The 16,554-nt window shown below is 37.2% G+C and overlaps 1 protein-coding gene across 1 annotated transcript in view; it reads left to right on the top strand.

Annotated features, from left to right (window-relative positions):
• LOC133574147 (neuropilin-2-like) overlaps positions 1-16,554 on the top strand; it is a 335,141-nt gene that overhangs the window by 268,679 nt on the left and 49,908 nt on the right. Inside the window, exons 12-13 of the mRNA XM_061926222.1 lie at positions 12,535-12,609; positions 16,227-16,391. Of these exons, the coding sequence (XP_061782206.1) occupies positions 12,535-12,609; positions 16,227-16,391 (240 nt within the window). The remainder of the gene's footprint in view (positions 1-12,534; positions 12,610-16,226; positions 16,392-16,554) is intronic.

Raw genomic sequence — 16,554 nt, 5'->3', positions numbered from 1 at the left:
AACATGCAAACAGAGGTTGAGTCTGTTGGTGAGACATTAAATGGAGGAAATCCCCATGCCAGGCACCAGGTCACCAACAATTCAAGTATTCACACTATTCTCGCTTTCTGTCTCACACACACACACACACACACACACACACACACACACACACACACACACACACACACACATACATACATATAGAGACAGAGGTAGATTTATTCCCAGAGCTCTTTCCATAATTGAACAGTTTTCATCTCTGTTTCTGCTTACTCTGCAGCTTTACAATGAGCCCTAAACCGTGTGTGTGTGTGTGTGTGTGTGTGTGTGTGTGTGTCTGTGTGTGTGGTTGTGAGGACTTAACACCTTCAGTCTCATACTTTGAAGGAGAACTGCACTTTTTGGGAGTTTTGCCTATCATTCACAATCCCTATGTTTTTCTTTTGTTTACACATTCTAAATCGTAAAATACGGCAAGTAGGAGGTGGCTACAAAAGCAGTCAATGGGGGTACTCTACTGCGCCCAAAAAGCCCTCTAAAGATCATCCAAAAACCACCAAGGGTACTCCGTTCACATGTCGTAATGTGAATATGAACCAAGTATTAAGGATTTTGTTATTACAAGCGCTAACGCAGACAAATTAATTTTAGCGGTGCTGTGATCACAGAGGGCTAACTAGCTACTAAATTGATATATTGAGCTTCTACATAGCCTCTGAGTTGGTGAAAGTTAATTCTAGATTATAAATCATGCCTCTCACCTGGATAGTAGAAGGTTGTGGACACAAACCTAGAAGTTGGTCAACTTTGACATCCAAATTATACTCGGAAATGGTGAGAAAAATACAAAAATACTTAAAAGAAAGAAAAAAAACCTGTGTAAGGATCATGATTAAGTCTTCATGTAAACGGGAAGACATACACGTCCCATCAGTCGGCATCGCACCGAGAGCAGACATTGTACAGTAAGAGATTGTTTTATTTTGTTCGTTGTTCGTATTTCTTGTTGAGTGCTTAGCCATAGCACACAGCTTCTACAACTTATAGATCATCCTCCTTGTATTCAGGCTCAAAAATATAAGGTTCTGGATCGTCATTTGTCCCAAAGTAGTCTTTGTTGTCTCTCATGAAGTCTGCTATGAGTATTTGTGTTGTTGTTGTTAAAGTAAAAAAAAAGCGAACGTTGTAATGCGTCTTTGAAATTAATACGCAGCCGTATGTATAAAATGAGCAAAATATGTAAATAGTACATGTTGTTATGAATGTGACGGATACTACATTTCATATACTCTGTGTATATAGAGCACTTTATCAGCGGAATAGAGCGACTTCCATTGTCTCCATTGTTAGCTGACTTTTGCTACATTTATATAAAAGAAAAACATATATGTTCTTGTCCTACAAAAGGATTGTAAATGTGAAAATTGTGCAGTTTCCCTTTAATTGGTCCCATTCATTGCGGTTTACCTGACACCTGAAACATGACAAATTTTGGGGTTTCGGTTTTGTTGGGATATCTAAAAGTGTGTGCGCAATTCCAACTTTGACCACGGCGTCAGTTGCTATGCAGAGTGGCGCTTTTCGTCATTTCCAGCGCACTGCATTGCAAATAGTTAAATCCCCCCCCCCCACCTTCTTCTCCAACGAGATTTATCCAGGAACTGGGCCGTTTGAGTCCCTTCGCTACTGTAAGAAGATATATATAAAAGAAGGAAAATAATAATGTCAGACCAATTTCCTGTTTAGTACTTAGCCATAGCACACAGCTTCTACAACTTATGGATCATCCTCCTTGTCTTCAGGCTCAAAAATATAAGGTTCTGGATCGTCATTTGTCCCAAAGTAGTCTTTGTTGTCTCTCATGAAGTCTGCTATGAGTAGTTGTGTTGTTGTTGTTAAAGGGAAAAGCAAACGTTGTGATGCGTCTGTGAAATTAATGATAATGATAATAGATTTTATTTGTAAAAAGCACTTTACATTGAGTAAACAACCTCAAAGTGCTACAGTGTATAAAAATAAAAATAAAAAATAAAAAGATAATTAAAAAAATAAACACTAGAATAGCCAAATAGCTAAAACTAGTATGCATATATCTATAAATAAATAAAAAAGGCGTTTTTAAAAAGATGGGTTTTTAAGCCCTTTTTAAAAGCATCCACAGTCTGTGGTGCCCTCAGGTGGTCAGGGAGAGCATTCCACAGACTGGGAGCGGCGGAGCAGAAAGCCCGGTCTCCCGTAATATGCAGCCGTATGTACAAAATGAGCAAAATATGTAAATATTACATGTTGTTATGAATGTGACGGATACTACATTTCATATAAAGCGCTTTATCAGCGGAAAAGAGTGACTTCCATTGTCTCCATTGTGAGCTGACTTTTGCTATATTTATTCAAGATTTAGAATACATAAAAAAGAAAAACATATATGTTCTTGTGTTACAAAAAGATTGTGAATTATAGACCCCTCCTCCAAAAAAAAGTGCAATTCACCTTTAATTGTTCCCATTCATTGCTGTTTACCTGACACCAGAAACATGACAAATGTGGTGGTTTCGGTTTTAGAGTGTTGGGATATCTAAAAGTGTGTGCAATTCCAACTTTGACCACAGCGTCAGTTGCTACGCAGAGTGGCGCTTTCCGTCATTTCCAGCGCACTGCATTGCAAAATGTTAAACCCCCCACCTTTTTCTCACATAAGATCCACCCAGGAGCAGGGCCATTTGAATCCTTTCGCTACTGTAAGAAGACTGTAGCTTATTACCGTCCAAAAGGATCCCTTAATGGGAGAATTAAGATGAAATATAAAAGAAGGAAATAATCATGTCAGACCAATTTCCTGTTGAGTACTTAGCCATAGCACACAGCTTCTACAACTTATGGATCATCCTCCTTGTATTCAGGCTCAAAATTATAAGGTTCTGGATCGTCATTTGTCCAAAGTAGTCTTTGTTGTCTCTCATGAAGTCTGCTATGAGTAGTTGTGTTGTTGTTGTTAAAGGGAAAACCGAACGTTGTGATGCATCTGTGAAATTAATAATAATAATAGATTTTATTTGTAAAAAGCACTTTACATTGAGTAAACAACCTCAAAGTGCTACAGTGTATAAAAAATACAAATAAATAAAAAGATAATAAAAAATAAATAAAAATAAACACTAGAACAGCCAAATAGCTAAAACTATCTAAAAAAAAAAAATGGCGTTTTTAAAAAGATGGGTTTTTAAGCCTTTTTTAAAGCATCCACAGTCTGTGGTGCCCTCAGGTGGTCAGGGAGAGTGTTCCACAGACTGGGAGCGGCGGAGCAGAAAGCCCGGTCTCCCGTAATACGCAGCCGTATGTACAAAATGAGCAAAATACGTAAATATTACATGTTGTTATGAATGTGACGGATACTACATTTCATATAAAGTGCTTTATCAGCGGAAAAGAGCGACTTCCATTGTCTCCATTGTGAGCTGACTTTTGCTATATTCATTCAAGATTTAGAATACATAAAAAAAGAAAAAACATATATGTTCTTGTGTTACAAAAAGATTGTGAATTATAGACACACACACACCCCCACCACCAAAAAAAAAGTGCAATTCCCCTTTAATTGGTCCCATTCATTGCTGTTTACCTGACACCTGAAACATGACAAACGTGGTGGTTTCGGTTTTAAAGTGTTGGGATATATAAAAGTGTGTGCAATTCCAACTTTGACCACAGCGTCAGTTGCTATGCAGAGTGGCGCTTTTCGTCATTTCCAGCGCCCTGCATTGCAAAATGTTAAACCCCCCACCTTCTTCTCACATAAGATCCACCCAGGAACTGGGCCATTTCAATCCCTTCGCTACTGTAAGAAGACTGTAGCTTATTACCGTCCAAAAGGATCTCTTAATGAGAGAATTAAGATGAAATATAAAAGAAGGAAATAATCATGTCAGACCAATTTCCTGTTGAGTACTTAGCCATAGCACACAGCTTCTACAACTTATGGATCATCCTCCTTGTATTCAGGCTCAAAAATATAAGGTTCTGGATCGTCATTTGTCCCGAAGTAGTCTTTGTTGTCTCTCATGAAGTCTGCTGTGAATAGTTGTGTTGTTGTTGTTAAAGGGAAAAGTGAACGTTGTGATGCGTCTGTGAAATTAATAATAGTAATAATAGATTTTATTTGTAAAAAGCACTCAAAGTGCTACAGTGTATAAAAATAAAATTAAAATAAAAAGATAATTAAAAAAATAAATAAAAATAAACACTAGAACAGCCAAATAGCTAAAACTAGTATGCATATATCTAAAAAAAAAAGAAAAAAAGGTGTTTTTAAAAAGATGGGTTTTAAGCCTTTTTTAAAAGCATCCACAGTCTGTGGTGCCCTCAGGTGGTCAGGGAGAGCGTTCCACAGACTGGGAGCAGCAGAGCAGAAAGCCCGGTCTCCCGTAATACGCAGCCGTATGTACAAAATGAGCAAAATACGTAAATATTACATGTTGTTATGAATGTGACGGATACTACATTTCATATAAAGCGCTTTATCAGCGGAAAAGAGCGACTTCCATTGTCTCCATTGTGAGCTGACTTTTGATACATTTATTCAAGATTTGGAATACATGAAAAAAGAAAAACATATATGTTCTTGTGTTACAAAAAGATTGTGAATTATAGACACACCCCCCCCCCTCCAAAAAAAAGTGCAACTCCCCTTTAATTGGTCCCATTTATTGCTGTTTACCTGACACCTGAAACATGACAAATGTTGTGGTTTCGGTTTTAAAGTGTTGGGATATATAAAAGTGTGTGCAATTCCAACTTTGACCACAGCGTCAGTTGCTATGCAGAGTGGCGCTTCCCGTCATTTCCAGCGCACTGCATTGCGCTGGAAACGGCAGAGCATAAATGTGGGCAACGAGATCCATCCAGGAACTGGGCCGTTTGAGTCCCTTCGCTACTGTAAGAAGATATATATAAAAGAAGGAAAATAATAATCTCAGACCAATTTCCTGTTGAGTGCTTAGCCATAGCACACAGCTTCTACAACTTATGGATCATCCTCCTTGTATTCAGGCTCAAAAATATAAGGTTCTGGATCGTCATTTGTCCCAAAGTAGTCTTTGTTTTCTCTCATGAAGTCTGCTATGAGTAGTTGTGTTGTTGTTGTTAAAGGGAAAACCGAACGTTGTGATGCGTCTGTGAAATTAATAATAATAATAGATTTTATTTGTAATAAGCACTTTACATTGAGTAAACAACCTCAAAGTGCTACAGTGTATAAAAAATACAAATAAATAAAAAGATAATAAAAAATAAGTAAAAATAAACACTAGAACAGCCAAATAGCTAAAACTAGTATGCATATATCTAAAAAAAAAAAAGTCGTTTTTAAAAAGATGGGTTTTTAAGCCCTTTTTAAAGCATTCACAGTCTGTGGTGCCCTCAGGTGGTCAGGGAGAGCGTTCCACAGACTGGGAGCAGCAGAGCAGAAAGCCCGGTCTCCCATAATACGCAGCCGTATGTACAAAATGAGCAAAATACGTAAATATTACATGTTGTTATGAATGTGACGGATACTACATTTCATATAAAGCGCTTTATCAGCGGAATAGAGCGACTTCCATTGTCTCCATAGTGAGCTGACTTTTGCTATATTTATTCAAGATTTGGAATACATGAAAAAATAAAAACATATATGTTCTTGTGTTACAAAAATATTGTGAATTATAGACCCCCCCCCCCCCTCCAAAAAAAAGTGCAATTCCCCTTTAATTGGTCCCATTCATTGCTGTTTACCTGACACCTGAAACATGACAAATGTGGTGGTTTCGGTTTTAGAGTGTTGGGATATCTAAAAGTGTGCGCGCAATTCCAACTTTGACCACAGCGTCAGTTGCTATGCAGAGTGGCGCTTTCCGTCATTTCCAGCGCACTGCATTGCAAAATGTTTAACCCCTTGCCATCTTTTCACACGAGATCCACCCAAGAACTGAGCCGTTTGAATCCCTTCGCTACTGTAAGAAGACTGTAGCTTATTACCGTCCAAAAGGATCCCTTCATGGGAGAATTAAGATGAAATATAAAAGAAGGAAATAATCATGTCAGACCAATTTCCTGTTTAGTACGTAGCCATAGCACACAGCTTCTACAACTTATGGATCATCCTCCTTGTATTCAGGCTCAAAAATATAAGGTTCTGGATCGTCATTTGTCCCAAAGTAGTCTTTGTTGTCTCTCATGAAGTCTGTTGTGAGTAGTTGTGTTGTTGTTGTTAAAGGGAAAAGCAAACGTTGTGATGCGTCTGTGAAATTAATGATAATGATAATAGATTTTATTTGTAAAAAGCCCTTTACATTGAGTAAACAACCTCAAAGTGCTACAGTGTATAAAAATAAAATAAAAAGATAATAAAAAAATAAACACGAGAATAGCCAAATAGCTAAAACTAGTATGCATACATCTATAAATTTAAAAAAAAGGCGTTTTTAAAAAGATGGGTTTTTAAGCCCTTTTTAAAGCATCCACAGTCTGTGGTGCCCTCAGGTGGTCAGGGAGAGCGTTCCACAGACTGGGAGCGGCGGAGCAGAAAGCCCGGTCTCCCGTAATACGCAGCCGCATGTACAAAATGAGCAAAATACGTAAATATTACATTTTGTTATGAATGTGACGGATACTACATTTCATGTAAAGCGCTTTATCAGCGGAAAAGAGCGACTTCCATTGTCTCCATTGTGAGCTGACTTTTGCTACATTTATTCAAGATTTAGAATACATAAAAAAAGAAAAACATATATTTTCTTGTGTTACAAAAAGACTGTGAATTATAGACCCCCCCCTCCAAAAAAAAAGTGCAATTCACCTTTAATTGGTCCCATTCATTGCGGTTTACCTGACACCAGAAACATGACAAATGTGAGTGTTGGGATATCTAAAAGTGTGTGCAATTCCAACTTTGACCACAGCGTCAGTTGCTATGCAGAGTGGCGCTTTCCATCATTTCCAGCGCACTGCATTGCAAAATGTTAAACCCCCCCACCTTCTTCTCACATAATATCCACCCAAGAACTGGGCCGTTTGAATCCCTTCGCTACTGTAAGAAGACTGTAGCTTATTACCGTCCAAAAGGATCCCTTCATGGGAGAATTAAGATGAAATATAAAAGAAGGAAATAATCATGCCAGACCAATTAGAATGTCGCCAGGGGCAACGTGATAGAAAAGGTGTAAAGGAGGTTTTAGGGATTGGTAGGTACAGTAGGACGCCCGAGTCAATAAAACGGGGATGGACAAGAGAGTTGACAAACGCCGTGTGTGGTCATTAATTTGGGAAGTGAGAGTGAGCAACATGAATGTTGTGTTTTCATGTCTGCCCTTCACTTCTTCCCCGCTCGCTCCCAAACACACGGGGGGCTAATTACCCAGGTAAAGGGCACCAAATTAAAAGAGCTTAACGTCGGCTGCTGGGAGCTACTTGATATCTGATCCGCTGTGTGGGGGTCAGTGTCTGTGTTGGTACAGGGACTGCAGGGGTGCGCAAAGTGCAGCCCGGGGGCTCATTTTAGTGTGTTTACTGGCCCTCCACATATTAGAAAAATATAATTAACAGATAGATCAATCAATCAATCAATCAATGTTTATTTATATATCCCTAAATCACAAGTGTCTCAAAGGGCTGCACAGACCCCACATCAGGGCAAGGAAAAACTCACAACCCAGTGGGATGTCAATGTGAATGACTATGAGAAACCTTGGAGAGGACCGCAGATGTGGGTGACCCCCCTCCTCTAGGGGAGACCGGATGCAATGGACGTCGAGTAACTGAGTTACTGAATATAAAAAAATAACGCGTTAGATTACTAGTTACCGCCGAAACTAACGGCGTTACAGTAACGCGTTACTTTGTAACGCGTTAGTCCCAACACTGGTTATAATACACTACTAGTCACTCCTCAGCGCTTCAGCGTGTATGCTTTTTTTTTTTTACTGTTTTTTCGCCCTTTGACAAGTGCTAACTCAATGAGTCCCAAAAAAAGGGAGGGAGGGAATCGCTGTGGAGTTAAAAAAAAATAAAAAAAAATGTAATAATGTTCAAAGCAGGCTTCGTACCACAGCAAGTTTTAATTGTGATGAGATGTGGGGGGATTTTACTTTTTAAATGTTTTGTATCAATATGGTTGTTAAAGTTGAGGATTTTTGTGATTTCTGATCATTTGTGAGGGCACCAATGTGACTTCTGTGCGTTCTGTAGGTCGTAAAGCACAGTTCATCAATAAGTGATTATTACATTTTAACAGAAGTGTAGATAGAACATGTTAAAAGAGAAAATAAGCAGATATTAACAGTAAATGAACAAGTAGATTAATAATCCATTTTCTACCACTTGTCTTTCATTATTTTGACAAAATAATAGGGAGATAAATGACACAATATGTTACTGCATATGTCAGCAGACTAAATTAGGAGCCTTTGTTTGTTTACTTACTACTAAAAGACAAGTTCTCTTTTATGTTGACTATTTTATTTAAGGACAAAATTGCAATGAGAAACATGTGTTTAATGTATCGTAAGATTTTTTGTTAAAATAAAGCCAATAATGCAATTTTTTGTGATCCCCTTTATTTTGAAAAGTATCAAAATACATGTTGGTACCAGTACCAAAATATTGGTATCGGGACAACCCTATTATGTACACACACACACACACTAAATAAGAATGTGTGGGCGACCTAAGGGATGTTCTAATGGCAAGCCAAGGTTCAACACTCACACGAACAAAACACAAACAAATCCTCAGACCCTCAGCGCAAACGAAGAGGAAATCCACAATCCTCTCAGACTTGTAGAGACGATGTGTCCATCGGCAGACAGTAAGAGAGACACTTGGAGAGCATGTGAACCATGCATATAAACACAGCCTTCCTCTGGGGGGGAAGAAGTGGTTTACACTTGCATGTGTCAAAAGAGGAGGGGTGTGTGTGTGTGTGTGTGTGTGTGTGTGTGTGTGTGTGTGTGTGTGTGTGTGTGTGTGTGTGTGTATTGTACCCTTCTTGAGACAAGGAACAAGGAAAAGTACCTTCCATATGAGGACCGGTGAACAAGTTACGGAAAACCATCGCATCTAATAGAGAATGTCTCATTTGCACCCCTGGTGGTGAAATCTATCAAAATTAGGGTGGTCCCAAAAAAGGAGGGATTTTTCAAATTGACTGTGTGTCGGTTTTAAAAGTGCTCCCCCATCTGGTCAACATATGAAATAACAAATGTGTGTATAAAAAAAAAATGTAATGCACCTCCTTTGGCCAAAATTAATTAAAATAAATACATATATATGTATATATGGACATACTGTAATAACTCGAGGTAAAAAATGAAGATTAAAAACCAATTAAAAAATAAAATGAACTAAAAGCAGTCTTTTTCTCACAATGTGTCGACTTTTTTCTTATAAAATAGGGAACAATTTCTCATATTCTTTCTGTTTCTGTAATATTGAAATATTTCCTCGTAAAATTATTACTTTTTAATTCAAAATGGTGACATTTGTCGTATAAAATTCTGAATTTTATCACAATACTGCCAATTTTTTTTGTAAAATTATGACTTTTGTCATAATTTTGCCAAGTGAAATTCCGATTATTATTATAATATTGCCAACATTTTACAGTTTTCTTATAAAATTGTGACTTTTGTCGAGTAAAACTACGACTCTTTTCAAAAAATTGCCAACATTTTAAGCTTTTCTTGTAAAATTGCGATTGTTGAGTAAAATTCCAACTTTTATCAAAATATTGCACCAATGTTCAGTTTTTCTTGTAAAATTTTGACTTGTGTTGAGTACATTTACGACTTTTATCATAACACTGCCAAAATTCCAAGTTTTTCTTGTGAAATTGTGACCTTTTTCTTGTGAAATTCCAACTCATTTCTCACAACAAGCTTTTTTATATTTGCATAGTTTGTGTATATTATTAATGTTGTAAATACAAATCTTTATGTATGTAGAAAGGGTGGTCATCAAGAGGTAGGCATTATTCGGAGGTCTCAAGAAGGTAACAAATACAGCGTGTGTGTGTGTGTGTGTGTGTGTGTGTGTGTGTGTGTGTGTGTGCGTGTGTGTGTGTGTGTGTGTGTGTGTGTGTGTGTGTGTGTGTGTGTGTGTGTGTGTGTGTGTGTGTGTGTGTGTAAACCAGGGAGCTGGTGTTTAAAGGAGGAACTATGGAAAAGTGATTATCACAGCCAGAAAGTCTTCCACTGACAAAGCCCACAGCTGATGTGTTTGTGTTCGCACCACTCTTTGATTTATCATACACAAACTGACACCAAGGTCGCTGTGAGTGCAGCATCTATCATATCGTGTGTGTGTGTGTGTGTGTGTGTGTGTGTGTGTGTGTGTGTGTGTGTGTGTGTGTGTGTGTGTGTGTGTGTGTGTACGACTTGTCCAAACGCCAGACCTTAGTACCAGCAGTGCAGCACTAAAAACGCAGTACGCCGTCTCTAGTGGTAGCACACTTGGCTTTTTGGCTGTAATCCGTTCCAAAGGGTCAGATAACAACTAAAGAAAATATGCAAATCCAGTTCATATGTTCCCGCAACCTAAAATTATTAGCACAAAACACACTTTACATACAATGATTTCAGTTTTACATGCAGAAAGCATGTAAAACCATATTACTGTTAGAGGGCTGCTTGTAACAGGGAATATACCCTATTTTACGGACTATAAGGCGCACTTAAAATCCTTTCATTTTCTCAAAAATCAATAGTGCGCCTTATAACCCGGTGCGCCTAATGTACGGCATAATTCTGTTTGTGCTTACTGACCTCGAAGCAATTTTATTTGGTACATGGTGTAATGATGACCAGTAGATGGCAGTCACACATAAGAGATACATGTAGACTGCAATATGACACCAGTAAAAAACACCAAAACTTTAAATGTTCCATTGAAAATAAAAAAAACATTACAAACGGCGCTCAAAAATCTGTCAAAATGTTTTTAGTACAACTTCGGTAAGCTATGAAGCCGCACCGCTTGATGGATTGTCGGCGCATTATAGCTAGCGTAGTTGTCATGTTTTGTTTAAGTTATGTTCTGTTTGGTTTTTGGACTCTTTTTAGTTCCTGCTTTTTCACTCTCTTGTCTTGTTTCCATGGTTACCCATTGGTTTCACCTGTTCCACGTTTGGACTCACACACCTGTCACCAATCATGTCACTGTTATTTATTTTTTCTGTTGGTCGGCCTGGCGACATTAACTCTGTTTGACTTCTGCTACCCATGTTACCCATGCTACCATAGTTCCATGCCAAGTGAGTTGTGTCTATATTCTCTTCACAGTAAGTGTTTTTTTGTTTCATGTTCATAGTTTTTTGCCCAAGTGCTAGTTTTTGTTTCATTAGTCAAGTTTGTTCTCCGCCTTTAGTTTTGTACCTTTTGTTAGTATTAAAATAAATATGTACTTACCTTCACGCCATGTCCAGTCCAACTTTACTTGCATCTCGGGAAAACAAACATCCCATAGACCACGTCTTGACATTAGTCAGAGATACAAGTATTACTATGGTGTGTGTATAAGGACCGAAAAATGGCACCTATTAGCAGACATATTATCTGGCGTTTTGTTTCGCGATATTATGCAAAACCAACTTTTCTTACCTTCTGGTACCTGCTGATCTGTATTTGGGATCTGCATAAGTCCTGAAAATTTGCGCAGGTCCGCCACCGTAGTCCGTGCCGATACCGTAGTCGATAAGCTTCTTCTTGTTATGGGACATTCATCCTCCGCTGTTGTCATTTCTAATAAAAAAATAGTAAAGTTCTAATTTAAATCTCGCTATGGAAGCACTAAAAACATACCGGTGTAGTGAGTTTATATTATTCACCCAAGGAACTTTAGTTATTAGACAGTTCCCGTCGGACGGTTTTTCACGGGACACATTTCCGGCCTTGTTGTTGTTTCCGGATGAGGAGATGCTGCTCCGTTATTGATTGAAGTCAAGTCTGAATGTCATTAAAACAGTTAGCTCCATCTTTTGACACTTCTTCCACTCCCGTCCTTGCACGCTACACCTCTTCCTCCTCTTCCTCTACCTTCTCTTCTTCTTCTTTCTCCTCTTCTTCCTATTCCTCTTCCTCCTCCTTCATCACGTTTCAATTGCACACACGGTCTTAGTAGATCACGCACAACACGGCCACTAATAGTACACGCAATCGTATTGTTTGCCCACGCTGTCTACTTGGATCTTATTAGAGCAGGACCTTTGTGTTTTGCATGATACTTTTTCCTGCACGTCGCTTATCTCTCTGCATCCCGGGGGTCAGGCCCTAACAGGTCACTACATCTTTGGCCCCATTTTCAGTCGCACTCAGAGAACAGCACATCGGTACTCAATTGCAAATTGTTTCGTGCAATGTTGAGACGCTATACAAAAATTGTGCAACATTTTTGTGGAAATGTTCATTGAGAAAAACTGTATTGTCTTTATTCACCTTTGAGTGCACTTAATTAAATCAATCATAAACTGATAGTAGGACTCAAAGCGTGATAGAAAGTGTGACCCATGTCTTGTCTTTCTTACAGAAATGACCACGGTACCCGACACGGCCACTCCCACTCTGCCCAGGGTGGAGCGTTCCACTGCAGCAATGAGACCTGGTAAACATTACACACACACACACACACACACACACACACACACACACACACTCCACATGCGCGCACGTGCACATATGCCCACGCTCTTAAGTCTTAAGGTCAACCCGATGATGTCATTGTGCACCACTGAGTCTCAGGGCTTTCAACTCTGTTGGAATCAAAAAGTCCCAGATGAAGCTCTCTGTGTGTCACACACACACACACACACACACACACACACACACATACACACACACACGCACACACACACACACACACTTGTATTTGTTACCTTCTTGAGACCTAAGAAAAATGCCTACCTCTTTAGGACCACCCTTTCTAGATATATAAAGATTTGTATTTGCAACATTAATAATATATACATACTATGCAAATATAAAAAAGGTAAGCTCTTTTTTTGATTTTTTTTTTTGTTTGTTTGTAAATTGTTTTTAATCTTCATTATTTACTTCAAGTTACGACAAATATTTTTTTTTTTTTTTTTTTTTAATTAATTTTGGCTAAAAGGGGTGCATTTCAATTTCTTACACACACTTGTTATTTCATATGTTGACCAGAGGGGGAAGCACTTTTAAAACCGACACAGTCAATTTGAAAAATCCCTCCTTTTTGCGACCACCCTAATTTTGATAGATTTCACCACCAGGGGTGCAAATGAGTTCTCTATTTTTTGTTTTTTGTAATGTGCTATAGTCTTAGTACCGTAGTGGTAAAATCAGCTGTTCACCTGGCGGTTTTTTTTCGGGGATGACTAGGGAAATCCTTCTTTAGCTGCCGTCTTGTTTCATCATATATTTCTGCCTTTGCACCTGTCAATGTTTACTTTTGTATGCACATTAAATCAACAACAAAAATCCTGACTTTGGAGCAATGTTCACAGACTCTAGTATTTGGCTCTCTATTAGATGCAATGGTTTTCCGTATTGGGACCGTGATTTCGGTCCTAACTTGTTCACCGGTCCTCATATGGAAGGTACTTTTCTTTGTTGATGTCTCAAGAAGGGTAGAAATACAAGAACACACACACACACACACACACACACACACACACACACACACACACACACACACACACACACACACACGTGATGAATAGAACATGACAGACACAGGTCTGTCTGGCAAGTAGCCTACTTGCATGGAAACTGTCGTTTTCTAATATTCAATACCAGGTGCGTTTTATTGGATTTCCTTGGCCGTCTTCTTCCTCACTCGCCATTCTTAGTGAAATATTCATGCTCAGCCCATTGGACGTAAAAATGGAAAGACCCTCTGTGAGCACTGAATGTGTTGGAAACAGCGGGGGTCTTTATTAACATGAAGCACTAGTAAAATACTATGACAGGGGTACATTACAGCTTTTACATGAAACGTGTTTTGCTTTTATTACAGTCGTACTTTAATTTACGAGCTTAATTTGTTCTGTGACAGAGCTCTTAACTCAAAACACTTGTATCTCAAATCAACGTCTCGGTCCTCTCAGAACCAGCACAATTTAAACAGCTAATAGTTTTGAAAAGAAAAATACACGTTTAGAAATGTTTTATAAAAACATGTACTACTCACAACTACAGTAGTTTTATGAAAAATAATAGTGTACAGCATTTATCTTGGAAAGCGGACTTCTACGGTGTCTCCTTTTGTTTGTGTCCACGTCAAACACACCCTCAGCAGCTTTTCCATATTTTCATGGATAAATGTCCGGTGTTTAGCTTCAGTTTGGTGCAGACTAAAGTGATACGCTCAAATTGCTTCACCAAGTTGGGAACACACTCTGTCAAGCGTCATGGCAGGAATGTTGTACCTCAAACTCTTGTATAACAATGAGCCGAGAGACAGCTCTTATCTCAAAACACTCTTAAATTGAGGCGCTTGAATTGAGATACAACTGTATTGCAATGATATATACATATATACATATATATATACATATATACATATATATATACATATATATATATATATATATATATATATATATATATATATATATATATATATATATATATATATATACAGTAAACATAATTTGTCTCTGTACGTGTGTATGTATATAAATATATATGTATAAATATATGAATGTGTGCATATATATGTATGTATATATGTATATATACACATGTATATATGTATATGTATATACATATATATATGTATATGTGTATATATTCATATATATATTCATATATATGTGTATATATGTATGTATGTATGTGTATATATATATGTATGTATGTGTATATATATACTGTATATGTATGTATGTATGTGTGTATATGTATATATATATATATATATATATATATGCATATGTGTATATATACATATATATGTGTATATATATATGTATGTATGTGTATACATATACATATATATGTGTATATGTATATATATATGTATGTATGTGTATATATATGTATGTGTGTATATATATAATTTGTGTGTATGTATGTAGTGTATGTATGTGTGTATGTATGTATATAAATATATATATGTGTAAATATATGAATATGTGTGCATATATATGTATGTATATATGTATATGTATATATATATATGTATATATACATACGTATGTATATATGTGTGTATATATATATGTATATGGGTATATATGTATGTGTATATGTATGTGTAAAAATGTATGTTTATATATATGTATGTATATATGAATTTGTGTGCATATATGTATGTATATATATATATATGTGTGTATGTATGTATGTGTGTATATATGTATGTGTATATATATATATATATGCATGTGTGTATGTATGTATGTGTGTATATATGTATGTATGTATGTACGTATGTATGTATATATGTATGTTTATATATATATATATATATACGTATATATGTATATATGTATATTTGTATATATGTATGTATATACATATGTATGCTTATATATATGTATGTATATATGAATATGTGTGCATATATGTATATATATATATATATGTGTGTGTATGTATGTATGTGTGTATATATGTATGTATATATATATATGTATGTGTGTATGTATGTATGTGTGTATATATGTTTGTATGTATGTACGTATGTATGTATATATGTATGTTTATATATATATACGTATATATGTATGTATGTATATATATTTGTATATATGTATGTATATACATATGTATGTTTATATATATGTATGTATATATGTATGTTTATATATCTGTATGTATATACGTATGTATGTATATTTGTATATATGTGTATACATGTATATGTATTTATATATATGTATATATATACATTTTATTTGGAAAAACCCACTTAATTAGTTCCACATGGTTCCATGTGTGGTAAAGAAGGACCACACAGTTTATATATGTCAGACATGGGCAGATATAATAGAAGGAAATGTGTTTAAATCCGCCATGATGTGCAGTCTGTTGAAGTTGGCACTACATGATACAGAAGCACATTCACTTGTAAAAGTGCAACTTTACCACATGCACGTGTTTCTGTGTGTGTGTGTGTGTGTGTGTGTGTGTGTGTGTGTGTTTGTGTGTGTGTGTGTGTGTGTGTGTGTGTGTGTGTGTGTGTGTGTGTGTGTGTGTGTGTGTGTGTGTGTGTGTGTGTGTGTGTGTGTGTTGCAGCCACCACGCCGTCGCTGTGGGCCGTGTGTGACTTTGAGCAGAGCCTGTGCGGCTGGTCTGCTGATCCCCAGTCAGGTGTCAGCTGGTCCCTGCACACGGCCGGGAGCGCTTCTGCCGGTCACGGCCCGCATGAAACCAGACTGGACCTGACGCTGGGCTCCGACAGTGAGTACTCACACATGTGCTGCACTTTGGCTAAGAATCTGATGCGCTGTACGTGTTTAAAGGGCTCAATCCCAGGGCCACGGCTGAGTAATCAACATTGATATTTATATCCTCTGAGCCTTGCGGTGTCGTTAAAACATTATTGAGTCAACAGGTGGGAAGG

This window comes from Nerophis lumbriciformis, linkage group LG31, assembly GCF_033978685.3.
Source record: "Nerophis lumbriciformis linkage group LG31, RoL_Nlum_v2.1, whole genome shotgun sequence".
Taxonomy (NCBI): domain Eukaryota; kingdom Metazoa; phylum Chordata; class Actinopteri; order Syngnathiformes; family Syngnathidae; genus Nerophis; species Nerophis lumbriciformis.
Note: the sequence above shows the minus strand (reverse complement) of the source record. Positions and strands in the feature narration are given on the sequence as shown.